Genomic DNA, 27,268 nt, shown 5'->3' with positions numbered 1-27,268 from the left:
ATTATTCTAAATCAAGGACAGAGTTTCAGGTAATCATTTTAGACTGACCCAAATAGGCACTGCTGCTTCAAATACCTCTCTTGAGTGTAGGTGTTAATATTGCTCAGCAGAGGATTAAGCTGGAGTGACTAAAACATCCCAACTTTCCTGGACATTCCCATGGCAAGGATGACAGAAGAACAAGCTGGCCAAAGGCTTGCGCTTAAAACGCTGAATTCAATATGCCAGTGTACAAACGCTCTCCTGCAGCACGCCTGGCAATCCCTGGGGACCGCAGACAGCTAGCGGCGCTGACTGTGTCAACCATCCCAGGCTAATCTGCTGAGGCACGCTTGTCGACACCCGCTGAACTGAATAGGGCGACCCACGGCAAGTGACCTTGTGAGAAGATCTGTTTTCTTTTCCTGCCTTTACCACAGACTTCCTGGCTGATCCCAGATAAGTCACTTATTCCTTGGCTTTCCCTTCTGCCAAAAAAGGAAAACTAGTGCCTTCAAACTTCCAGCAATGTTCCAGGACCAACCTCATGCTCACAAGGGTCTATGAAATGACTGAGTGGGTGGTGTGATTCAAACGCAGTCAAGAGTGATAAAAGCTTTCCCTATTTTATTTTGTGTTAGATACCTTATTGCTGCAATCAGAGCTACTGTAGGTATTTTTACCTAGCAAAGCAATGTTGGTTGGTGGTAGTGGTGGGTATTTTTACTCCAGAATTATCAGTGCAGATCAGAATTCTCTCGACTTAAACTTTCAAATTTGTTTCAACACTACTTTTATAAATATTTCTTCTTTCTGAATCAACTCATTGATTGTGAATATTACATTGCATATACATATGCATATACATGCTGCATATACACAGCACTGGGGAATTAAGTATGAATTACCACTTCCTTGTGATTACTCAGGTTGTAACCTTCCATCGAGCTACCCTTTGTAACAGCTGTTCTTTACACTCCCCGGTCTAATTCTGGATGTGTCCAACTAAAGATGGGCTTGGAATCCAGTATCCAGATACTTTTGATAAGAACAGTGAATGTGACTAAATATCCCTTGCTTTGTACAGGCGTTATGCTATCTCTGCTGATTCTGGCTGCCCTCCAAAGCCGAAGGACTAGCAAGAAGCAGTGTAGCCAATTAGCGTTAGCAGCTTAAATAAAAACTTAGCCCAGGGGCAGTTGCCTTAGCGGCTTAAACAAAGTTTGGCCACGGAAGGTCGAAAGGCAAAACCTGCCAATCTTGCAGTGCAAATGTTATTTCCCTGTGATGGACCCCGCGGGACAGCGGGGGCTATTGCACGGACACGCTTATAGCAGCGGCCGCGCTTGGTGTCGGGACGGGGCTGGGGGGCCCTACCGCCCGCCGGGCTGGCACGGCTTTCCCTGGGGTACACCGCCGTGCCTCCGTGCCCGTACCCGCGGGGCAGCGGCTCCAGGGCTGCAGGCTGCCCTCCTCCCGGCTGGGGCGACCCGGCGGCGTGGGGCCCCCTTCTCCCCCGGCGGAGCCGCTCTCCCCGCCCGGGGGTCGCTGCCCGCCCCGTCCCGGGGCGTGTGGGACGCGCAGGGCGAGCGCGGCCGGAGGCGGGCCCGCCCCGCCCCGCCAGGTTTATCAGCCCCGTCCCGCCACCGGCCCGCTCTCCGATCCTCCCGCCCTGCCGCCGCCGCCGCCGCCGCCGCCGCCGCCGCCGCCGCCGCCGCCGCCGCCGGGCCAGCCAGCCGCCGCCTCACCGCCGCGGGGCCAGGGCCGGGGCCGCCTCCCCGCGGCCGGGCGATGGTGCCGGCGGCCGGTGGCGCCCTGCTCGCCGCCTTCCTCGCCGCCGGGCTAGCCGCCGCGGGCAGGTGAGCGGGGCCGGCGAGGGGGCAAGGCGGCCGGGAGGGGGCCCGGTAGCTGCCCCGCTACCGTGTGGGAGCGCCCCGCGGGATCCGGGCGGGCCGGGGCTGGGTCCGGGTGCTCGGCCAGCGGCTCGGCGGGCGGATCCCTGCCATGACGGAGGCTGCCGTGCTCGCCCGCCGGTGCGGGTGTACGCGAGTCTCTCCTCCACGCGTGTCCGTGGCGGCGGCAGGTCCCCGCGGCCGCTGCCTGCGGTGCCGTGTCAGGGCGGGTGCGGCGGCGCCCGGCTCCGTGGTGCTGAACGCCGCTCCCGAAGCGGTGAGGGTTTCCAGCCGATGTGTGTGCCCCTTGCCCTGAAGGAATCGCACCAGAGCTGCGGGGCTTTTTCACTCTGGGGAGAATGATAACTTGAGTGCACTAGTGGAGATCCAACGATGGGAACAGCTGCACCACATATAGAAAGGTGTGAGCCGCTCTGGTCTTGGTTTGCTTATATAAACAGACGCTTTCAAATCGGTGTGACAGTCGTTACGTTCTGCAGAGACAGGTACATTCCAGAAACAGAATGAGATTTTGAGAGAAAATAAATAAAACTGTTTACTCCGGATTAAGCCATTCCAGTGTTCCCTCTGCCAGTTCTCCAGAAGCAAATAAAAGGCCACAAGCAAGGGAGTAGCTAGTAAAATTCACAACAACTGGGGATGAAGCCTTCAAGGTTATTTGTTTAGTATCAGATTTGTGAATGGGAATGTTTATGATTAACAAGTGGCCGCGTGCTGTTCCAACACATGCAGGGCTATCAAGTGGTCAGCTCAGTTTATAAACTCCAGACCTGCTCTTAAAGGAAACACATTTGCTCTCAAAGCAGAGCTCCATTTAAATGCTCATATTAGTAATTTCTTGATGTTGTGTGTTTGCATTTCAAACACTTTGAAAGGTGTAAAACCACAAAATAAGAGCATTATCTCCTTCCAGAAGAAAGTATGGCCTGGACTTAGCTGAAGCAAAGAGGGTTGTGTTCGGTAAAAATTATGTTATTTGACACTAAGTCAGGAAAGCTACAACCTACCTAAAACTGATTGCTCTACAGCCTGTCTTATCCAAGTTGATGTTGGATGATGGTGGTGGCATCTCTCTTTTCTACCAAGATTGTCATTCTGCCTTTTCCATTGGGAGGAAGGGGAAAGAAGAGATTTTCAAACATCTTGAGGGAAGTCTTGGATGGCAAGGGATACTAATTTAAGAGGACAAAGAAATCCTATTGGCTCTGAATACCTAGGAAGAAGGAACAGGAAATAGTAAAAATTAGAATCAGTTTGGAAAAAATGAATTAATTATGATTATTTTTGTCTCTTAGAAGTGTAGCTTTCCCACCTGGGCTTTTAACTTTTCTGCTCTGAGCACTTCTTTTAAGGAGTTTGGTGGGCACATGAAGCCTTAAAGGAACTTCTGCAAGCCCAAGCGAAACTTCATTTGGTGTTTTGGAGGGACTTGCAGTGAAGCAGGACTGTTGTCATGTTGACTGCCTGAAACTGGCTGAAGGGATATCTAAGACACAGTTATTAAAAGATAATGGGTGGCACTTTTTTGGTTTTACTTAATACAATTATAGATTAACTTTTTTCGGAAGGAATTCACCATTCAAATAAACTTGGGTAAAAACAAGCAAACAAAAACCCCCAAAAAACAGTCAACCACCACAACAAAAAAAACCTATGCCTTTATTTGGAAAAATGTTCAAATGTATTTCTGCATGACATACACTCATAATAGACCTTTTAGGAATTTCTTTCAAATTGCTAAGTTGCAAGATACAGCTTTTTGTCCTTCTGAATATGCTGGTTGATCAAAATTTTAGGTTTGGTCCTAGTTGTTTTTTGCTAGCAACAACGTCCAGAAATTTTTAAGAGGAAAATTAAAGAAAAGGATAATATCCTGCCTTTGAACTGTAAATTGTTAATAATATAATTGAGACCTTCCCCCCACACTCCCTCAGCAGCAGGCAGCTATTGTATAGGCAAGAGCTGACCGAAAGTGTCCTGTAGAGATGGAAACAGTGCACTAAATCTATTCAGCAGCTGTGTCTTGAAGGAAAAAAAAACCAAAACCAACCAACCAACCAAAAAAAACCGGTAAAAGCTCATAAATGTTCTTTGCTAGAGAAAACTTTAGTAAAAGACAGAATATTAATAGGACCTGAAGACAAACTACTGTATTAACTCACACCATACCCGACTTTTGTTATCTACCTACCTGGTTAAATCAGGCTTTTGAAGACTTGCTCGCTCATCCTCTGCAGCTGGTACTGTCACATAACTCAGTTCAGAGAGGGCTTACACCGCTCATGATCACTGGTCAGGAGAATATGATAAGTAACTTTTTTCACTGTTGGGATTTTTACTTCTTTTTATTTTAGCTGTTACTGGTAAAATGGCTGCTGATGAGGATTACAGTCCAGCACAGCTATCCACCCAGTTATTATATTTGAAATTTTTGACTGCCCATTGGTATACAGACATTTTTAGTAGCTTGGATTTGGCCTAGGTCATAACTAATTTTGAGAAACTGATGCAATGTAAAACCGTTTTCTTATTTTACAGAATGAAACAACAAAAAAGGGGGGCAGGGGGTGGCGGGGGGAGTCTGTTGAATAAGCAAGTCCCAACATTCAGGTGTGCTTTATTCCCCCTCTTTCACCAGTTACCGTAATATTTTCCTTTGCAGTTGTTTGTGATTGAAACTATTGAGGATATCAGTCCTACCCTACCCTACCCAACCTAGCTCTGCTGGAAGATCTACCTAGCCACTCAATCAGTGGAGCAGGTGAACTTTCTGAACATGTTTTATTGTAAATACATAAGTTTTCTTTTTGAATATCAAATTAATTAAATCACTGCAAGAAATCAAAGGTACTGTGTGGTAGTTTACGGTCTGTCCTCACATCACACACCCAATTTCTTTTGTCTGCTGCCATGCCACTGTAGGTATAGGTATATACCTACCTGGTCCTGGCCAGTATCTGAATGCTTTGCTCTGAACTGATCCAACTTCTTTTGGGGTAGAATTCAAGATCTTCATATTACTCGAGAGAGAAACATTTTTTTTGAGCAGCAGCTGAATAAATGGGACATAACTTCATTCATGCGTATGTTTGTATCATTACAGGCAACATCAGATCTTTCTCAGTTTGTGAAAGAGACTATGTACCTTAAAATTAGGTAGGAATTGTTCTCCTGGTTCTTCAATGCTCTTCAAGACTTTCACCCCTCTTGTGGCTGTGTTCATACCCTTGTATCCCCCTCAGAGTATTAACAGGCAGTAGCACAAGAGCAACTGGAGATAAATGGGCCTTTCTCTTAACAAGCTCTTCTCTCTCTTGTTTGGAGCTGCCTGACGTGTAGTAGGAAGCTCTACTACTTTTGGTTTTGTTCAGCTTTTGGTTTGTTCAGCTGAAGCCAAGTTCTTCTCATCCTCTCTAAAACAGGTTTTTCATCCTTCATAGCTTTTATCATCATATATACCATATATAATTCATATTTCTTCAACATGGATGTTAAGAACTGTACACAATACAACCTGATATGGCAGCAGTAAAACTTTCCTGGAATTTTGACTGAAACACCTGAGGGTCCCACCTATTTTATAATGGTGCTAGTGGCTCACAGTAATCTTGTGATAGCAAATACGGCCAGTTCTTTCTTTCTATCACCTTAGCTAAGGAGGCCCTGGCTTATTGTAGAAGTTCTTGTTATTGATCTTCAATGTTCTTTGCTAAATGCCATCCTACTGGTGTCAGGAATGTCACAGCCACATAAAATCGGTTACTTCTCTGCTTCCTGGGCACCCTGGATGGCTCAGGCTGCCACTTGTTATCTTTAGCACTCGTGCTGTAAACTGCTGACTCTCGGAGGACAGAGTTCTTCACTAGAAATGCGGAGATCGCTCTTGCCACTGACCTGCACAGCGATTCGACTTGCAGTCTACCTTCTCTTGCCTTTCTTCTTCAGTCACGTATTTAGGCTGCAGGTTCTTCAAGGCCAGGCATTTTTTGCAACTGAGCAGAGAGTGACAAGCACAGCAATCTCACTCAGGCCTCTAGGTACTCCCTGTGAAATCCTATAAGAATATCATATAGGGAGGCATCAGAAGCGTCCAGTGCCTCCAGTCTGCATTACTTCTCCCCCAACGTCCAGGAGGGTCCATGTGACATTCTCCCGAAAAGGATCTGCCTGCCTGAAAGGATCCCCTCTTTCTAAGTTTCTTTCTTTTGCACAAAATGCTGAACTCCTGACAGCAATAGTTGAGCTGATGGCTGGTGGTTCTTCATGGGTAGGAGGGACTAACCTGGCATCCTCTCAGATTTTGGGATCCGGGTGGGGTCTCAATGATCTAGTTGACCTTTCCCACTGCCAAAGGTAGGCTTTAACTTGGTGCTTGTTGTGGAAGTCAGAACGAGCTGAAGACCTTGTCCATGGCAGTATCCATAAAGTTCAGCTATGTTCGTTTTATTTGCAGTTTTATGGAACATTTCCCAGTTTTAAGACAAGTTTGTACTGAAATCTTGTGAGATATTGTATACTTTGTGAAGACTCTTTCAGTATTTGATTTTGAAGTGAATTATTAAATAAAATGTTACTGAATGAGTTTGTCTTCCTGTGAAAATGAGCACCTTTTGGAAAGTAACGGGATCCTACTTCCTCCAAGCTTTAGGCATTTTAACCTTTTAGGGGAGTCATAGCACTATCCACTTGCATTCAAGGGGATTTTCTGGGATGTAAGCAGATTATACATTTACTATCCAGGTGCATTCAAGGGCACTTTCTAGCATGCAAGCAGAACATACGTTCTTTAACTTGTATACTTGCAAGTGATGTCAGCCAGCAGCATTTGGAGGAACAAAATGGAAAAAGGTTATTTTACTGTCTATAAATCCAGAGGCAGGGCGCTGATTTCTAATAGACACCCATACGGGAGTCGTAGCTGTTCAATACGCTTTTTCTCCTGCCTGAAGATGGGGTGTATGTACTCCTGTAAACTGCATCGCTGGGTTGATGGCAAAGGCTGGGTGACTTCAGAACAACTTATTCCAACGCTGAAGTCTTTTTACTTGCCAGGTGACATAAGAACCATCTCTTCATTCAGGGTATTTCAGATACATGAGCTTATGCATTTCCTCTGAACTCCCTTCTCTTTCCAACGGTTCTGCTACTAAAGAAAACTGTGAAGTAACATCTTATATCTTTGAAGTGTATGCATATATTTATTTTACTAGTTTGCCTTAGTGATGTTTACAGTAACTGTTCCAATACGAGTGCAACCCTTACAAATAAGCACAGGAGGATACGTGCAAAGCGCTGTTGTAAGGTGATAAAGCAATGCCTTTATTGTGATTCAGACTAAAAAATGCAAAAGTTCCTGGCCTGTTGACTTTTTTCCATTTTTTTCCCCACCATGGAGATGTTTGTTGCTGTGTATTGCCCCCCTCAATACCCCTCAATCAGTTACTACGAAGCTCTTGCAAATAAGGTATTTTCTGTGTCAGAAACAACACTTCAGACTCTTTGAAGAAAGTGCATTTTAAATTGTGGCCTGCAAAAAGTGGGGACAGAGGATTTTGGATAAAGAAGAGAATTTCATAAAGGGGACAGGCATGTGGTAATGGAGAACTTAAGTAATAGAAAGCAGAGGGAGAAGAGAACCAGAGTCACAGCACCCGTTGCAGCATAGAGACTTACGCAGTTGTAGATTTCCATCAGATTTATAATTTTGGCAACTAACGTTGCAGGTTTTCCAACTCTTGCAGCTGTTGATCTGCACAGTGACTTTGAACATCCTGGGCTTATTGGCAGATTAAATTAATGTTAATTTGTATGGTCAGGAAGTCCCGTGCAAACAGAATGCACAGGACTGTTTGCACTTATGCAGTCAATTTGCACATATGCAGTGGCTATGAGCCTGCAAGTCACTAGCTTTTATGGGGCTGACTGATGTCCAGAAAGCTGCTTTTCTGGAGAATCAGTATTTCATCATGCAAAGCAATAGTGCTGTCAGGTATGGCATCATATATCCAATCCAGATTCTTACTGTGACACAAGCTGGAGCAGGCCCATTGAATTCACCGATATTAAAAATGACTCATTCTAGCAGGGGACCTGGCTGTATTTTTTGCCTTTGCCATGTTTCTCATTAGAAAGGATTTACGTTGCACAGTTAATTTATTGCAGGTGAAACATTCCCATCTCCCCTGTTTCTCCAGCCAAATGCAACTTTGCATTCCTGTCTAGGAACACTGTCAAATGCTCCAAGGTTTGATGAAATGAAAATGCCTGACAGTGGATAAAACATGAGGGAAATGTATGAAGTATATGGAGCAATGGATTAAAGTGTGTGTGCCTGCTAGAGCTAGTGTTTATCCTTCCTTACACAGCTCGAGAGCTCGTGGGCAGCTGGTGGCGGTGAGCCAGCCTGGGGTGTGTCGCTATGGTTCTAGGTTGGATTGCTGTTATGGCTGGAAAAAGAACAAGAAGGGCCACTGCGAAGGTAACGTTAACACTTTATGCTTATTCCCTCTCCACGGCTGTGTACTTGGTACTAAAAGAGGGATTTCGTATACATCTGCCAGAAGTTACAGAAAGAAACCTGAGGAGGAGTGAAATCTCTTAATTCTGTGAGAGAGTGAAGAGAACATGTTTGAAAGACCATCTCCTCAAAAAAGCAGAGCTTTGGATAAATAACACCAAGCAATAAAATACATATTCAAAAATTCTTAGATCCAGAAGGGACCATCTGTTCTAACCTCCTGCACCGCCCTGGTCAGTGCCTATACTGTTACAGCTGTCAAGTAATTGCCAAAAATGCAGTGTCTTCTAATGCTACATATGGACCCCTGAAGTGCTTTTTTTATCAGTTGGCATCCTTTCTCTTCAGCCGCTGAGAACCAGGATATCTTAACTTTCTAAATACATAAATAAAACCCAAGCAATAAGAGCACCTGACTTGAGCTTGGGTAGCCAGCCAGCGTTCTGGTCTGTGGATCATTGGCTTAATGAAGAGTCGATGACTCTTAAGAAATTTCAAATTTGTTAAAGGTCTTCAGATCCCGAGGAGAAGGTGATGCAGAATCTCTCTCTCCGGCTCTACTTGGGTAAAACACAACAAAGTCATAAAATACATGTTTTAGGAATCTTTCTCAGATATTGCACCTGTTGTCCCAGAGAGTTTGGCATTGTGTATCTGGTGATTTGAATAGAGGCTTAGGGTTATTCGTTGCTGAAAATCAACAGACTGATGTCTAAAACGGAAAGATGTAAAAAGTCTCTGCTCTGTATATATAGCATGACAATTTAAAAAAGGAAAAGCTGATTAATTCCTTTATTAATATTTATGCGTTGCTTAATAGCACCTTAGTTTTGATGCAAATGAATACCTTGAGGGACAACTGGCAAATGTAACTTCGATCAGCCAGTGGAGTAAGTTGTCTTGTTGTAAAGCAATAGGAAGCTTTATTAGTAAAATCCAGTTTTCATAAACTTTTATGATTCTTCTTTGGCAGATTTCTTTAAGCCAACCATAATGTAATTCTGCATTGTAAATCCAGATGCAGTGGTGTTCTCTGCTTCAGTGTGAATACTCAGCTGGTCTCACACTATGCCACGTTGCATTCAGGGGTGGGGGTAGTGTTAAAATATGCCTTAATGTGCAGAGCTAGTACATCTGAATGAGTCTTTAAATGTAAGGAAGATACTCAAATTCAGCAGTGTGAATTTTAGTTAAGAATTTTACTATATAGTAACTAACACTGTGACTTTCCTATTTCCTCTTGTTTGGATAGCAGCTTAATTATACAAGGTAGCGAGATGTGCATCCTGGTGCATACTCTTTTGGTGGTTTTCCAAAGCTAGTCCTGATTTAAATACATGTGTGGTTTGCTTTTCCTGAATAACCCTCATGTTGACAATCACATTGACTTAGGAGCCTTAAGCCTTATAAAAGCCAACATTTAATTTCTGACTAATGATCCAGAGGGCTGAGAGTTAGAAAATTTTTACTTTTTAATGCATCCAGGCTAAGCACAGCCCTCTCAAGTCATTGTAAACCTGATGCAATTATACATATTGGGATGTGTGGTAAGGATAGTTGCCTGCTCATTTGACGGATGTGCTCTGGATGTTCCACCATGGGATGGACATGTTCCTCGGCTGCGAGGAGGTCCAAGAGTGGAAAACTGCTGCAGGGTAACGTGTCTCCTGTGGCTGCAGGAGTGCTGTTGCCTCTTTCCTACTCCAGGTGCCAAGCATAGCAAGTCAAGCTGCTGGCTAGCTGCTGCTCTCATAGGCTTCTTAAAAATAGGAAAAGGGCAAGAGTACAAAAGTAAATGTGAACTGTAAGCGTGGCAGGAAAAGCATGAGGGAGAGAACTAAAAGGAGCCCCTTCTTTTCCAGGTCTTTACAAACCTGGAAAAGCACACACTCGTGTAATCCATGCTAGTGTCACTTTTCTCCAGCAGAAGTAAAGTGCTGATCAGTAGCTACCATGCCCAAGCTAGAGGGGGAGGTATGGAGGGTGTTGTGCAACGAGTTTTTAGACAGCTAAGCAGGGCAAAAGTTCTCAGATAGAGTATTTCTAACTTTTTCTTTTTCTCTCTCCTTTCTCTGCCTGACTCCCCCAGCTACCTGTGGACATGGCTGCAAGTATGGCGAGTGCATGGGACCAAACAAATGCAAATGTTTCCCTGGATTTACAGGGAAAACCTGTAATCAAGGTTTGTGCACGTGGGTATATTACTCCAGAAAGCGGACTGTTGATGTTCTGTCTCCTTATCTTGTAGTAAGGATTGTGTCATCTACCAAAATAGTAAAGCAAGATATTTTCTTGTTTACATAGAAGATCTTAGAGTTTAAGGCTCTTGCATCTCCAGCATCCCAGACAAGCTCTAAGCCTCCTTCAGCACACAGAAGTTTGAACCTATATCATGTATCTCCTGCAGGCTGATGACAAGGGTAAACTGTCATATTTATAGTCAGAGGATTAAAGCGTGGAGAGATTATATAGGAAATTATTAGAAGAGCCAGAAGTCAAATCCAGAACCCATGTTACTTTCTTAACTAACCTTCTCATTGGAAAGACAATGCAATTATATGCTAGGCATGTAATTTCTCAAGCTTCCTGGGCCAATGCCATCTGTTTGCATATGCTGATTGGTATTTTTGAGAACACAGAATTTGGAGCCTTTAGGATTGCATATTCAGAAACTTTGAATGCACCACTTTCCCTCCATGAACTTGTAGTTAGACATTGAAATATTTCAGCTAACACATTGGTGACAACTCAGCTTTTTTTTCCTGTTCCAATATATGAGACCCCTGTGTTGGATCAGATGAAAGGAGCAGGTCACTGTGCATGAAGAGGGGCCATCCTACTGCAGTGCAGATGAATGAACTGCAGGTGTGTGAGGCAAGCAGGACATAAAGGCCACGCGAATGGATGGGTCTATCCTCGCTACTTCCTAAGCACCTGCAGCCTTTGCTTGAAAACCTTGCATTGACATACTAAACACACTCATGTTTTTCAGAGTCAAAACAACCCATTTATTACACAATATCTTTCAAACAATACGCTATAAAGCTATACTGTTAAGTATTTAGAAAACTCCATATTTTCTACTTTTGACGTTGCTTGCAGGGAAATAAGTCAATTCCTCAGTACCACTAGAGAGGAAAGTGAAACAGCAGCCGTGGTTGTGTGTAACAGCTATGTAGGTATCACTTACAGCTTCAGCCTCTACACCCAGAAGTTTAACTTCAAAAATGATTTGGCAGCTTAAACGTTACCAAAAGGTAACAGAGAAGCTCCCAGCTTTTAGACGTCTTCTGTGCAGTAACTCCGGCTGGATTTGATATGCCCTCCATACGCAAGCAGATCAGTTCTGCGCACTTGTGGCAGATTCAGAGACTGAGGCTTGGTGGAAGCACCGCTCAGACCTACATGTGCAAATTGCCTGTTAGCTCCCTGGGCTGTTCTACCTTCTGAAGCACGGCCAGGAATTTTTTAGTAAGGTGGTGGCTGGCACAGGTCAGAAATGTCCTGCAGCTATTTCAATAGTACAGCCATATAGGTGGTCATGTTCCAGCAGCCAGGAATGCTCAGAGCCACTTTTAATTTACAGGCAGATGTAGCCTTGGTCTGTCCTTACAGCAGAATGCCCTGCTGAGCAAGCTCAACATGAGCTGACTAAAATAACAGAGATAAGGGGACTGTATTAGTCTGCCACTGAGTCTGAGCTAAATTAGCCTTATCTCCATAGGTTCTCTTTTAGAGCTGTGTATGCTATCTGTGCATTACTGTGCATTGTGCAAGATAGGTTCAGCTAAGCACTTTTGAAAACGTATGGTCTAAGTGGAATAACTTTTGTTCCCCTCTAGTTTCTTTGTTATGAGAGTCTTGGTTATTTAGTGGAGCCACAGTAGCACAAAAATCCAGTGTGACTGGCAAGCTGATAGGTTTTCCTCTTTCAAACAGACCCTATGTTTAAATAACAGAATGCAACCCTCTTTTTCTTCCCTGGGCTGAACTGTAACAAACACTTCTGCACATATATAACCACCACGAAGTTTGTGCTTTCAATGGTCTGGAGATTTTTCTGTGGTCTGCAGGGCGCATAGACATGAGAACATATGCTTCTCTCATTAGAAGTGGAGCTGCACAAACTCAGTGCTCAGAGAGTTGCATCTTTATTGAAATTATATTATTGGTAATAGGTACCATTAAACACATGTTGAATGGGCTGCGTATGCTCGTGCTGTTAATGAGTTCTGTCTGTTTACTAATGAGGTTTCAAAATACAAGCAGGAGAGGTGTCAGTTCACAGAAGTCACAAGCATAGATGTTGTCCCCTTGTCATAGGATCAATACTATTGTCAGCACTGCTCTGCCTATACCACACAAATTAAACTTTTTAGGATTCTAGTTTTCTCCCTGTCCTTAGGGATAGCTATTGGGAATTTGAAATTAATTTAGTTTCTGCAAAGCCTTTTAAATCCTGGATTTTGAGAAGGATTTAGGATGCTTTTATTCTCAGGATTTTGAGATTTTTGACATTTGTCCTTTTATTCTTAAAGTCACATAATTCTTATCATATACTGTATTTCATTTCTGCTACTGATAACCTTGGTGCCAATGCGTAGCTCAAAAAAAAAAACCAAAATCTTTGTTTCACTTTATCTCAAGCTGATTTGCTGTTCTTAGTCTCATGTTCTTGCCTTTCTAGTACAGAGGTCAACTGGAGGGCTAAAATCTCCAGCTAGAATCAGAGAAATCCATAAGAATAACTCCTGGAAAAGAGACTAACTGCATTGTCTCCCCACCCCTCCACCTCTTCCTAACAAGCTGCCAGATGTGGCCAGAGTTTGCATTAGTTTTTCAGGTGTAGAGGTCTGTGTATGTTAGTTTTGCTAGCAGTCCTTCAGCCAGATGGTCTGCTAAACTCTCATCTTGCAAGGGGCTGGCTCATTTTCAATCCAGGCGATTTTACTGTGGGGAATTCAATGCATTAGGCGATATTATCCACCTATATGTATGAATATATGTGTATAAACCCAGCACTCACTTCATTCCAATGACTTCTGCAGATCTGAATGAATGTGGACTGAAACCACGTCCCTGTGAACACAGATGTATGAATACACATGGCAGCTACAAGTGCTATTGTCTCAACGGGTACATGCTTATGCCAGATGGCACATGTGCAAGTAAGTAATAAAGTTGATAGGACAGGCACACCAAAATCATCTCATCGCATTTGATCCCAGCAGATTTTCTGCTTGTGATGGATGGATTTAGCTTATTCAGGATAGGGTCTTTGCCTCAGCTCTCTGGTACTGTCAGCAGCTGAAAGAGGCTTTCTATTTGGCAGCACCTGGGTAAAGTAAACTAGGTCATACTTGTATTTTGGTGTTCAGAGGAATTTTTGTCCTGCTAGAAGTAGAAATCCCTGATAGCATTACTTCAGATGAAGGTCAGCTAGTATAACCTTGGTGTATAGTCCTGCCAGTTCATCTGTTGAATAGGGATGAATGAATCTATCCAAGCAAAGCACCAATATAGACTACTTTTTACTGTGTTGAATTTCATGCCATTACTCCTTGCTTTACCTTTGTGTGTTCCCTGACTCATTTATTTTCTGTGCCCACACTTGCCATCAGCTTCTTGCAAAGGTTTGTTCACTGCTAAGCCTCAGCTAAACTGTATTTCTACCTATTTTCTTTGTCTTTAAGCCAGCAATGTAATGGAAGGTATTCTGCTTTCTTAGCCAACCTGATTTTTCAGACCTGAGGAAGCTTCTTATTTTTCAATGACATTGCTTTGTTTGTAGAAAAGACTTTTTTTTCTTCACTTGAGCTGTTCCGTACAGGTATTTTGACTCTGAATTTCACAAGATCCTAGGTAACACGGTGACAACCCTTTCTGGAGTCCATGGGACTGAAGCAGATGCATCAGTTGGACAAGGAAGCTAGTTGGTCTCAGCAGTGGAACAATCTGCTTGAGGTCTGTTCTAAAGCAATGGACCTAGCTGTATGGGGTGCAGCACCATCTTTCCCATGGGTATGACAGAAAACCATAAACTCTGAAAGGATTTGATCTCCAAACCTTGGAGACAACCATTCACCAGGCAGGGTGTCCATCTGGTGAGTCTGCTGTCAGTTTTGGGATAACTGGAAAAATACCCAGCCTTAGCAAACACTTGCAGGAATGCAGGCTCTCCAGCTCTGGGGCAGGCAGAAAAGCCAGAGCTCCTACTCTCTCTCTCTCGTGGCAGGGAGACTGAAATTGCTGTGAAAGGTGCCTGGGGCCAGAGCTTTTGGAGGGTTTCCCTCCCCTGCAGCGCAGCTCGGGGTTGTGCCTCTGCGTTACTAATCGTGGTGGGTATCACCGGCAGACAACAGCTGCGGGGCCCTGAGATGCCTGAGAAATGGATATGTCCTTCCGTTTCTTCCAAGATAATTTGTGTATCTGCTGACATCACACACCGAGCAGTTTTCAGTAAGGCCGCTGGACAGCTGAAGTTGGTGGCAGCCAGAACTACAGTCAAAAGAAACTCTCTTTGGAGCCCAGCAGCAGCTTTGTCCCATCCATCCCTCATTCCTGCTCCTCTGAGCACAAACGCTTGCTGCAGCCGCACTTCTGAACCAAGTCAGAAAACTAGATCCAGGTTGTTACTAACCATTTCTGCTGGATTAGCTTTAAGCCAGTCTTAGTTCAGGACTGGTTTCCTGACTTAAGAAACTCTGCATTTGTACTAACTTTGTACCAAATGCGCAGTTGCACCATCTCTTGCTTAAGCCAGCACAAAACACTGAATTTCTCAGCAGCAGTAGTGGCCAGTGTCGAGTATATATGAAAAAATTGCTTGAGCAGCTGTGAGCCCTGGAGCTTGCATTTTACTTTGGCACACGGAAACATTATTTCTCAGTGGAACCCCGACAAACACTGACACAGAATGAAACCAAATTTCAGGGGGAAAACTGGGTTTCCCATAGAAAGGAAGTATTCATTCTTCACAGCTCTAGTGAAGAAGGCAAAAAATGTTCATCCAGCTTGTGATTCATTAACCCAACCCATCTGCCACCTTCCAGTTCCAAAGAGTCTTTATTTTCTTAAGCAGAAACTATGATTATGAAATGAAGTGGTAAATTATTTACTCAAGTAGTCATTATACTTGGTTAAGTCCACCAGCCTCCCATTTCACTTGATGCTAACTTAAGCTTGTGCTCAGATTAAATGCTCGGTTATTTAACCAACTCTAGAATTCTCATCATTTTATTCAGGCAAACATTTTGAACATAATGTTGCTCCTTTTAAATCAAATTCTCCACAACGTAAGTCTCCTTAGCAAGATGAAGTCCACCTAGTCTGAGCAGTCGGGCTTATGTGCAACCATACCTAGTGACCGTGGAGCTGGAAGAAGGGTATCAGAAAAATGTGGCTTTGGGCCACAGAGGACCATTGCTTAAAATAGATAATAGGTTAGTACCTAACACAAAATCACCTAAACTCTGCAGGAATTACTATACTAGACCTGATCAGCAGTTCATCTAAGCCAGTATTATGTCTAGCCAAAGCCAGGAATAGGAGCTTCAAACAAAAGAGAAAACAGACAATTACCGATTAGAGAAGAATAATGTTTAGCAAGTTTCTTTATTACCACTTACGAAGTAGATGATGTGACAAAGCATTATGATTTACAGTCCATCTTTTTTTAACTGTTACCTCCTGTATGTTATCATTCATACACAAGTAAAATGCATTTGCAAATACAGTGAATTCTGGGCCTTGAATATTTATCACTTAGCCACAAAGTCTAAACAAACCAGTCTAAGAAAAATAATTTTACCACAGATTAAACAGATTAATTTTAATAGCACACAAAACTAATAGGCATTATATTTTATATTCAAATCAAATAATATGGCTGTAGCTATATATGCACCTGCACACATTGTTGTCTTTTCTGTACACTCTGTTATTATACACCGTTCTGAAAGTGCTAGTACCTCTGCCAATAAACACATTGCATTTTAAAATAAAATTAATATAATTTTCTACCTAAGTGGTGAGCCAGTTTCAAGTTCTTGGAGCTGGTTTCTGTCTCAAATAAGTTGACAACTGTTCCAGGCTTTCCACTTACAAAGACCCTATATACAGTTCTGTTTCCCTGAACATGACCAGAGTGAAGTAGCCAGAAATACTTTCTTTGCACATGCCTCCATCCCTTCCAGTAAACACTTCCAAATACTACTTCTCTTCCTGGTGTCATAACACTAATGCTTCCTGGATATCTTCAGGATTTTAGAAATATCTCCCTACATATTTAATACATTTCTCCTACTTTTCTAGCCTCTCATAGGCCTCTCAGACAAGATCTAGACCCTTACATTTCTCTTTAGAAGCTAATCAAAGTCATCTCCAATATTTCACACTCCTAACCAACCTATGGCAACCAAGACTTATGTTCGGGCTAGTGCCTTGTTAATTCAGGTATCTGTTCCATAAAGGGTCAAACTAAAGGGCAGTTTTTAAGTCCATCAGGCTAAATAGTTTTTTTAAATCAAATTCTATACTAGAAGCATGTTTAATGGTAAGCAATAAATACAGTTCACTACTGAATAAGAGTTTTCTGTATGGTAAAACTATTGCAATAGAAAATATAAAAAACCTTTTTTCTATTTTGAGCAGTTCTGTCTCTGAATCTAAAAGGTAGTAGTAAGAAGTCACAAAAATGGGAGCAGAGAAAAAAGGAGGAATAAGGACAAGTAAGGAAAGAACAAAGTGAAGGAGAGGGGGGATTTAAGATCTATCTCATGGACTCCTGAATTGTATTACTTATGTGTTAAAGTATAAACAGCTTGATTAATGATGAATGGAATTTGTTGTTCTGATTAATTTTCTGCATTCATTCAGATCTAAATTTTAAGTGGGTGATCCCAGCCTAGATGTTTGTTCTTTTTGTTATTTTAAATACTGTTTTCAGGTTCTAGGACATGTGCCATGGTGAATTGCCAATATGGATGTGAAGAAGTCAAAGGCGAGGTACAGTGTCTTTGTCCATCAGGTGGCCTTCAGTTGGGACCAAACGGAAGGACATGCATTGGTATGGTTAGAGAACTCACTCTCAGCTTCTTTTCTATAGGATCCTGAAAAACTTAAGAGTCTGGGGAAAAGTTAATAAGTAGCTAGCTCTCCTCACTGGCTTGAATAATGCTTCTTGTTACTCACAGTGTGATGTAAAGCTTGCACGCTTCTTTAAAAAGCTTATCATAATATTGGCCATGTAATTCTTTGGGCGAGTCCCATCCCCAATAAATAATTAAATGTTTTGATATAATTTGGGGGCATCAACAGGTTTAGTTTCTCCCTATTGCTCTCATTGTCTACAATGTTTTGCCTGCAGGAAGCTGTCCTACTGACATAATGCGTTATAGGATGGGGGTTGTGTTTGGATGGGTTTTTCTTTTATTGTGATAACCCACAATACAAGCTTCCAGATTTTTCTCCAGAAGCCTCAACATCACTTTACCTGGGGGTTTCCTGTGTGATGAAGAAAGCATTACGTACAACACTTGGTACTGTTCTGTGATACCATTTTACATTGTCACCTGACAAGGCAGTGCTACAGCATTGCAATCGAATGCTGAAAAGGTACCCATTTCAATATTGAAGCTAAATGAGCTCCTTTCAAAACCCAATAGCTGTGAAACAAACCCTCCAAAGCAGGGACCACTCCAACAACCAGAGAAGACGGGGCAGTGAAGTGCATGTCAGGGAGCAGCAGGAGCAGGGCTGGGGGCTGGGAGCCGCGTCTGACCCCAGCGTCTGCAGGGCTGTGCCCTGATAAATCAGGTCCAGGGTCTGCCCAGGCATCTTTCCAAAGGCTGGAATATTCTTGTTGCTGTTCTTCACAGGCAAACCTGAAAGGCTCTGAGAGTGTTCATTTTTCAGACCAGATGGTCTTTGTTTTAAATTTAAGGGAAATACTGCTTTGTATGTACTTTATGCCATTTCATTTTAAAATAGGACCAGTAGCAGAGCTTCATATATGAAAAAAACAAAACAATTTTCAGTTCCAGATTTCTTCTTTACAATAGCTCTAGCTAATTCTTGAAATGCAAGTTGTCCTTTTGAATCACTAAGTACATTTTCCTATAAAATGCTAACTTGTAGCATTTGAACAATATCAAGTTAAAAAAAAAAATCGTTCAGAAAACGGTTTTTGTTTCCTTCTTTCCTACTTTCCCTCTTTCCCAATCTAGCCTTTCTTTCCTAGTCTCACCTGCCTTTAAATGGGTAACACCCCTAAGCAACCCCAGGAAATGATATTTTGTGGTTTTTTAATCTTTATTCCATTCAGGCAAGCATATAAGATTGAAAATTGCAGCTGGGAAATATTTTATTTCCCAGTGCTGCCCAAAATAGAATGGAAAATAGAGAATGGAAATTTCTCCTTGAAGATATTCAAAAGCCATTTTGACATGGACCTGGGCAACCAGCTCTAGGTGTCCCTGCTTGAGCAGGGGGGTTGGACAAGATGACACCCAGAGGCCCCTTCCATCCTCAGCCATTCTGTGATTCTGTGAAAAAACTTTCTGCAACAAGTGCTGTTTACCAAAATGCCTTTAGCAACATACCTAATGACACTGATGATTTCACATATTTTTACATTCTTTCTGTCACAATGGTGCAAGTCCTCCAGATCATAAAGGGCAGCTTGGACATGATACCTTACAGGCAGAGAAGAGTAACAGTAGCTAATCCATTTCTGATGCCGCTTACCAATACATACTGGTTGAATGATTTCTACAACTTCAAGAATGTTTTAGATGCTGAGAGGTTTAACATTCAAACATAAAAAATGAATTTTAGCTGCAACGGCCAAAACAATATTATACTTAACATTTCAAACAAAAGATTAAATAAATGCATCGACCAAAAGGCTGCTGTGTAGAAGGACAGTTACTGTATGAATTGTTCTCCTTAACACACAGCTGTAATATCAAGTCACATATGAGGGTTGTATGGCCTGGGACTACTTTATCACTTTTAGGAGGTATTAGATAAACCCATATGGATACTTGGCTCAACTTCCAAACTATAAACACTCTAACATGAGAATGCTATTTCTTTCTTTCAAATGAAATGAGTTTGTAATTGGAAATGACCTGCTTTGAGTAATCAGCAAGGCTTTCGGACTACTACCAGTCATAGTTAACATGTTTGTATTATTTAAGAGCTATTTGAAGGTGAACATTGTAGACATATGTACTTAAATACAGTAGACAAGATGAGTGGTTCTCTTAAATCTCTTATTGAATTATTCAGGCAACTCTTCTTATTCTTTTGTATTGAGTTCATTTGTATTTACCTTGCCTTTTCAAATGGATTTGGAGGAATGCTGATATATATGATAGAAGGTAAAATAGACAAAAAGGTATGTCCCATGGTTGGAAATATCAGACCCCTTCTTTCTGCATGACTTGTGGGATGTCACTGTTTTTCTGTCACCAGTTCTCCCTCTATAAAAGAGAGATAGTAACATCCTGCCATATAGCATAATGCTTAATAGTTTATAAGATACTCTAATACTCTGGTATTAGTCACAGAAACACTATAAACAGATAAACGTTTGAAAATCCCTGGTTATTAGTCTTAGCTTAATTCTCCTAAGAAGCTGCATTATTCCTGGACCTGCAGAGCAGAACAGCACGTTAATGTGTTTCACTTTTCCTCTTCTACATGTGCATAGGTGAAAGAAAAAATTAAAATTATAGATTAAAAAAATTAATTAAACCTAAACCTGTTGTTTCTAAGAGTATGCTGAGTCTTCAGTGTTCATTGCAGACATAAACTTCACGCTAGGATTGAGTGCAGCAGGCTTGTCCTTTAACTTGTGACAGACCCTGGTCCTGGCAGAGGCACCGGGAACCGAGAACCTGGAGAGGTCTGGGAATGCCCTGGAGGCTAGGGAACAGAGACCATCGTCAGAAATGTGTAGCATGGGCAGAAAGAGGGATTTTTTGACTACAGGTTTGTTTAAATATTTTTCCGTTGTTGTCCACTTTCCTTTCATCACCTACGCACTGTAAAAGAATGGTAGAAATGATAAAAGACAAATGTGGTGTCCTGCAGCACTTCTAAGCAGTTCTAAGCTGTAAAGGGCAGCAGTGTGGTATGATGAATTACGTGCAAAGTCACTGCTATGTGCTAAAATGTGATAGGGAAGGACAAATGCCAAATATCGTAATTGGCACTATTTTAAACTTGGCGTTACAACAAAAGAAATCAAATTAGTAACATTTAATTACAATGGTTGTTGAATAATGTTCTTAGGCTCCTCCCATACCAAGCCTCCTCTTTCTCTCTCCAAAACATCCATCCCTGACATCTACCTTGCTTGGCGGACCACTCGCAGTCTGGAAACTCTCTCCCTGCTCTGTCTTGACGTAGCCCAGCAAGGAGAGCTGCAGAGATTCAGTAGAAAGAGCTGCTGGTGCTCTCGGTTTCCTCTTTGTGGGGCTTTCTCTTAAACTATTCTCTGACATTTCCTTTCCCAGTGAAATAATGGAATTTGTGGAGTTCTTCCTGAGCCTGCTCCATGACCTGAGGGCAAATCATTGTCCCCAGTGGGGAGAATCCCCACTGCCAGTTACCCTTTCTTGTACTGTGCCAGGTCTCAAAATCTCCCATGAAGCTAGTTCACATTCTGCTGCTTCATTCATATTACCGCATGCAAAAGCCATGCCCAAGTGTAAAATTATAGGACTTTTTTATTAAACAACTTGTGATGGCCAAGACCAAAGCATTCCCGCGCAAATCCCAACTAGTTCTTGCTTTCCTGGTTTACTTTCTCATGGATCTGACCAGAATCCCTTCTCCTGCTCTAGACATTGATGAGTGCTCCACTGGCAAAGCTGTCTGCTCTTACAACCGCAGATGTGTCAACACATTTGGAAGCTACTACTGCAAGTGCCAGCTTGGTTATGAACTGAAATACGTCAGGGGCCGTTATGACTGTGTAGGTAAGATTTAGCCCATGAGTTTTCCTTCGTCATTCTTTTTCATTCCCACACCATGCATATTTCCTGTCATTGCCTGAAGCATGTTGGCCTAGTCTGGGGATACTGCCTCAGAAATGGATAAAAGATATCACTAAGAATACTCTTGGTGACACTTTGAACTTTTCTCTGGGTTTTCTCTGTGCCCTTATGAAAAACCTAATCACTGGCACTTGCAAATTAAATTGTCTCGTTGTGCCAAGTCAAGATGTGCAAGGGCTTGTAGTATATTAGCAACAGTTGACTACAAAGAAGTGCTACTTCTGGTACAGGTTGAGTTAAAGAGCCATTTTTTGTCCTCTTGGCTTTCAACCTGTGATGAACAAGCAGTCCCACAGTCTTTTTTTTTCCTTTTTTTGTGTCGTTAATGAGGAATATGAATCAAGTGCCTTCGTGACTGTAAAACCGGTTGTTTGGATGGACAGTACAGAACTTTAAAAAAAAAGTATGAAAATAGTAGGTTTTAATTACTTTTCAGGTCTCTCTTGCATGCCTAAGTTTCTCCCAAACAAAAATAAATACAGGCAGAAAGTTATCTTGACATGCCCAGGTGTTAAAACAAATGTCAAAACACCTTTACTCCTGTTTCAATCCATTAGCTGAATGGTGGAAGAACAACAAAGTGTAAGTTACTGCAGCAGGCACTGCAGCAGTATTGTTCAAGCAGTTGACTACACAAGGGCCTGGAAGGGTTGGAACTACTACAAGAAGTATATACAAAAGAGAATGCATGAGTTTTGTTTATATTTGCTTGGTATTGGGAGTTAGGGGTGGGAGGGAGATCATAAGGCAGGTTTTGGAGACTCAAGTTTGCATTTCCTGTTGTAAGCAAACCCCGAGAGTCTTGAAGTGGAAAAAAATACTTGCTTTTTCATACAGTATGTGTGCATGGGGGAAAAACTGGAGAGGTCTCAGGAGTCAGGACTTTATCTGCAAACCTGAATCTCACTCTCAGACATACCGTATTTTTGAGTCAGTCTTCCTGCTACTTGTCTCCTAGCTGACTTACCTTTTGAGAGGACCTGTCAGGTGCTAGAAATTAAGCAATCTGGATAAAACGCAAGTGGTGCAAAAACTTGTGCAACAACCTGGCTCCCTCCTGTGGGAGGAATCAAAAACATCTTTGTGATGTAGCAAAATAAAGGAAAAGGAGAACAAAATCAGTTACTCTTGATGCCTGTACATTTTGCTGTCAGTTGAACGTAGTATTTTCTACTGAATTTTTCCTGATTATACGTTCATCATACGGCATCATATGTATGCCGGAATGTTAGAGGTAGAAGATCTCAACATCTTGGCATGCTCAGGGTTACTTTCCATTGCATTTCTTCTAGAGTGAATGAAAGAATGAGAAAGATTTGGTGAATTGTTTTTTAATTGATGTCACACGTTCTCTTGGTGCCTTTTGCTTTTTATTAATAGAACAGTGTGTACAACCTGTAGTTTGAATCCTGTTCTCAGTCAGAAAATCACTGTGTTCACTTTGTCTTCACTGGGATGCTCATGTATTTTCCATGGATGCATATGCCAGTAGCTGTGCAGTTGGAGCTGACGTTACTGTGAATTCTTCGGCCTCCGATGGTCTCTAGTCTCTGTCTTGGTCTAACAGTAGTAATTTCAATACCTGGAAACAGATGCCGGCACAAACAGGCTGTCATGAAGCTGGGGTTTCAATGCAGTTTTCACTAAAGCATTTATATCTTTCCCTAGATGTAAATGAATGTGTGACAAATACACACAGGTGTAACCTCCATGCAGAGTGCCTCAACACCGAAGGATCCTTCAAATGCAAATGTAAACAGGGCTACCGAGGAAATGGATTTGATTGCACTGGTGAGTACCACTGGGTGTCAGGAATACTGCTATATTGTTTTTCTCCAATAATTGATGGTTATAAGGCGTTTTCTAGGAAAGATCGTGCTGAACTGTGCTGCAACACCAATCAAGGCAAACCTCTCCATGAAATAATATATTTATTGTATGAGTCATTGCATAGTTGATACAAATATTGCTAGCTCAAATTCATTTTGCCTATGAGTCCCCAAGTCTCATAGTATCACTAGGAATCGCAAATGGAACAGAGAAGAGAATTTGGCCTGAAGAAACAGAGAAAATAACTTTAAAAAGTCTACTGTGTATTTTCCTCAAACTCCCATGGCTAGCCTCTTGGAGGGCTGCGCAGTGGCAAGCTAACTTAGCAAAACGTGAGAGAAGGGAGGAAAGCCATGACTTCTGTGCTAAACTCTTTCCACTTATAATTTTGCCTTTGTTTGTCTATTGAATATTAAAGACTTCCTATAAAGATGTCTTTGCCTGGTTCTAATTCAATATGACCTTCCAAGAAGAAAGAAGAAAAAGGCTGCTCTTGTCTTTATATTTAAAATGAACCTTTTTATTTAATTCCTGTATTAAACCGGGCAGAGATTTCTCCTGCAATGTCATTAGAGATGTTTTCCTCAGGAGGACATCTAAGTCCTGCTCAAATTTTTTGAACAAAAGACATTGCAAAAACATTTTAAATGTTCTTGTCTATAGCAGAGGAAGTCTACCTAATATATAAACCTTCTTTCCTTGATCTTTTTCAAGTAATCCTTGATCAGATATGTATTATAATTATACTTCATGATCACAGATGTTCTATGAGTCTCTCTATTATTCATGTTCCTACTCCCATTATAATAGTAATTGAAACCTCCAATATCACATCAGTATTGCTGCATTTGGAATAGTGCTTTATCTGTATGATGGTTTATCAACAATTATCTTCTCTGCATTTAATATTAAATATATTCACTCAGTATGAGCACTGGTTTAAAATCAATGGTTCCAACTCCAAAGCCATTTGTACCCTTTGGATCTCAGGTATGAGTTATTTTACAACATTTTAGGTTTTTATACTCCAAGAATGTACTTAGTATCTAAATATCACGAAGATCCCTGCCAGGGTCAACCCAAAACATCTGATTTCAATCAGGTTATTTTATAGATTAAGAACTTGACAGTGCTATGCTAAAACTGTATGTATACATATATATGTATGTGTATATATATATATTTGACATATCTATGCATATATATGCATGTGTATGTATGCTGTTTCTCCTACCCTATACTGCTGGAATTCATAAAAATATATATATTGCACTCCTCCAGGCTTAAACGTTTTATGAATTTATTCTTCATTCGAAGTATGGTGTTTTTGTTATAATCTCTCTTCTGTATTGTCATGCCTTTGGTGCTGCATTGAAACACAACCTTAAATGTTACATACTTTTCTTTTTAGTTATGCAAATGTAGCTTTTCAAGCCCAAAATTGGTCTAAAAAATGGGATATTCCAGTGAAAAGTAGAGTGAGTGATAAACCCAGTGGAGTTTTCAACCTATTGTTATAATCTGAAATTATTGTTAGTACCTATAACTGTATAATCTGGGCACGTTAACATACGTTAAACACAAAGCAACTCCATACATTAGTTGGGCTAAAACTATATTTTGGAAAATAAAAAAGCACAGAGATTTCTCCTAAGTTAAAATTTTGTTACGTTTCTACTTTTAACGAGAAAAACCTGGCTGGTACTGAAAGGATTGATTTGGACACAGATTGCCTCAGCAGAGCTATTCAGAAGGGTTTTTTTATGCTCAAATTCAATGTTATGAGCCAGTTTCCTTGCTAGACCACATCCCTTGTGATATGTCACTGCAGCGTACTGCAGCGGCAGGGTGCAGTGGGGCTGGAGACCTGACTGAATATCAAAGCAAACTGACATAACACACCTTGGTATGGTTCTGTTAAAACAAAATGTACCACAGATGAAATGTTAAACAAATACATCTCTGAGCAAAAGGGTCTTGGGGGGTGTGTGTGTGTGTTTTTTTTCTTTTTAACAAGAAGCTGAACATTTCAAAGGAAAATATCTTTTTGACCAAGTCTATGTATAAAATATTCTTTCCTCAAGCAGAAACAATTCAACAGGAATGCTTGCTTAAATATAAACAAAGGAAATATTTTAGCTTGTGGAGAGGCTAAGACGCATTTTTTAATGTCTAGCCCTGTAAAAAAATCAGTGCTAAAGATAGATTATTTCTATTTTCTTACTGGTTTTTCTCTTAAATTGTTTTCTCTCTCTCTGCATACTTCCTCATGTCATATTTCCAATTACTGAAGTCCATTAGTTGTTTAGAAGAGGCAGGAGCTGTGCATTCATAAATTTAGTAGAACACACTAAGTAAAAAAGAGATTTAATGCAAGGCAGGATAAAGAATAACGCACAGTAATGAGAGAAATCAGAGCCGTAGGCAGAAGGTCAAAAAGCAAGGGTCTAGCTAGAAAGATGTATACAACAATATACAGAGTCAGTGGTAGGTAAAACCTGAAAAGCAGGGGTGCTAAAAAGAGACTGGTTTATCTGGTAGTAATTCCCACACATGCACCTTTTTTTAAAGGGAAGAGGAGGAGGTTCTTTTAACCTTGAATGTTTCAATAATTGATTTTTACTGCAACCCTCAAAAAAGCCTGATCAGTGTAACTGATGGGGGCAGGACACGCATTTTGCTATCGGGGAAAATGTTTTTTCGAACAGTGACACAAACAGCAATTAGATGTACCAACCTACACTGAAATGCTAAGTGTTCTCCACGTCATACGGCAATTGTGGAAAACCTTTGGCTTTATGAAGTCAAAGGAAGTTTTCCTGATGGATTTAATAGGATGAGAACACCATCCTGGGAATTTAGGGGCTGGAGGCTGTGGCTTCACATTTCTTTTGGTGGCAGCGGCTGCAGCTCCTGCAGCCCACCCCAGCTCCCAAGAGATGGGCCTGGGGTTGTGCTGCAGCTAAACGAAAGGCTTCTTAAATATGTCCTCAGTACTCCACAGAATTATTCCCACAGGGTGGGAATCCTGTTTTCACAGGGAACCATTAATTCTTTATAGCAATTGTCTCTAGTATATAACAAACTGGCAGCAGTATTAGCTTTTTATAAAAAATGAAAACATTTTAATATATAGCTTAATTTTCAGAGTATGAAATGTGAGTAACTAAGCACATTGTTTATAATGAAACTTCTATGGCTACATCTCCTCATGCTACCAAATAACCTAATAAGTGAAGTAATGTAAAATTCACCTTTGCACAGAAGTTGGCAGAAATTATTTCATTTAATATGTATGTCAATAGACTAACTTAGGAGAAACCTGCTGAAACATCAGGCTGCAAACAGGGCTGCTTGTATGGATACGACCTGTGATTGTTCAGGCACCCTTTTGCCATTCAACACTCCTATATGCATGAAACGTTGGAGGTTGTTTCTGAACTGTCTCTAGCATACATTTTATTTGAGAATCCATAGAGGTGTAACCTTTCAAATGCTCCCTAAAAGTGTCCTAGCCATTTCCACATCTGGCCTCTATCTTGTTGCAATCTGTTGCTGTTCTCAGGTTCATGTGTTTCCTGATTTCCTATTGTGCATTGAAAAACCACATTTCCCTCACCACATGCTTCTCTGTGTATTCCAGCTTTTATTGAAGAATAGGGTCTCACAAGGTTCCATAGGCAATTAAGATTCCTGGGGGGAAAATGAACTTATTTTTGATTCACTTTTTTGGTAGGAAACTACAAAATAACAGGAAAAAGCAGTACTAACTTAAAGCCTATAACCTTCAGGCATCACTCTAAGGAGCTCAACAATGGCACTCTTGTTATTGCCTGGCTGGAGGCAGAGGCCACTATTCTTCATTATGCTTTGCTGGATATCTAAACAGCACTATAGAGTCATGACAACTCCCTTTGTCCCTTTTGTATTACTCGGGTTCCTTTTTTGCTCATAGGGTAACT

The 27,268-nt window shown here is 41.5% G+C and overlaps 1 protein-coding gene across 2 annotated transcripts in view; it reads left to right on the top strand.

Annotated features, from left to right (window-relative positions):
- The first annotated feature begins 1,770 nt into the window (after nt 1-1,770).
- The window catches only part of EGFL6 (EGF like domain multiple 6), a 47,422-nt gene continuing 21,924 nt past the window's right edge, over nt 1,771-27,268 (top strand). For both annotated transcript variants that reach the window (XM_075135208.1, XM_075135278.1), the window contains exons 1-7: nt 1,771-1,838; nt 8,258-8,370; nt 10,499-10,591; nt 13,458-13,577; nt 17,357-17,476; nt 21,264-21,398; nt 23,145-23,267. In XM_075135208.1, the coding sequence (XP_074991309.1) occupies nt 1,771-1,838; nt 8,258-8,370; nt 10,499-10,591; nt 13,458-13,577; nt 17,357-17,476; nt 21,264-21,398; nt 23,145-23,267 (772 nt within the window). The remainder of the gene's footprint in view (nt 1,839-8,257; nt 8,371-10,498; nt 10,592-13,457; nt 13,578-17,356; nt 17,477-21,263; nt 21,399-23,144; nt 23,268-27,268) is intronic.

This window comes from Calonectris borealis, chromosome 1 (genome assembly GCF_964195595.1).
Source record: "Calonectris borealis chromosome 1, bCalBor7.hap1.2, whole genome shotgun sequence".
Lineage (NCBI taxonomy): Eukaryota > Metazoa > Chordata > Aves > Procellariiformes > Procellariidae > Calonectris > Calonectris borealis.
This window is presented reverse-complemented; position numbering and strand designations above follow the sequence as displayed.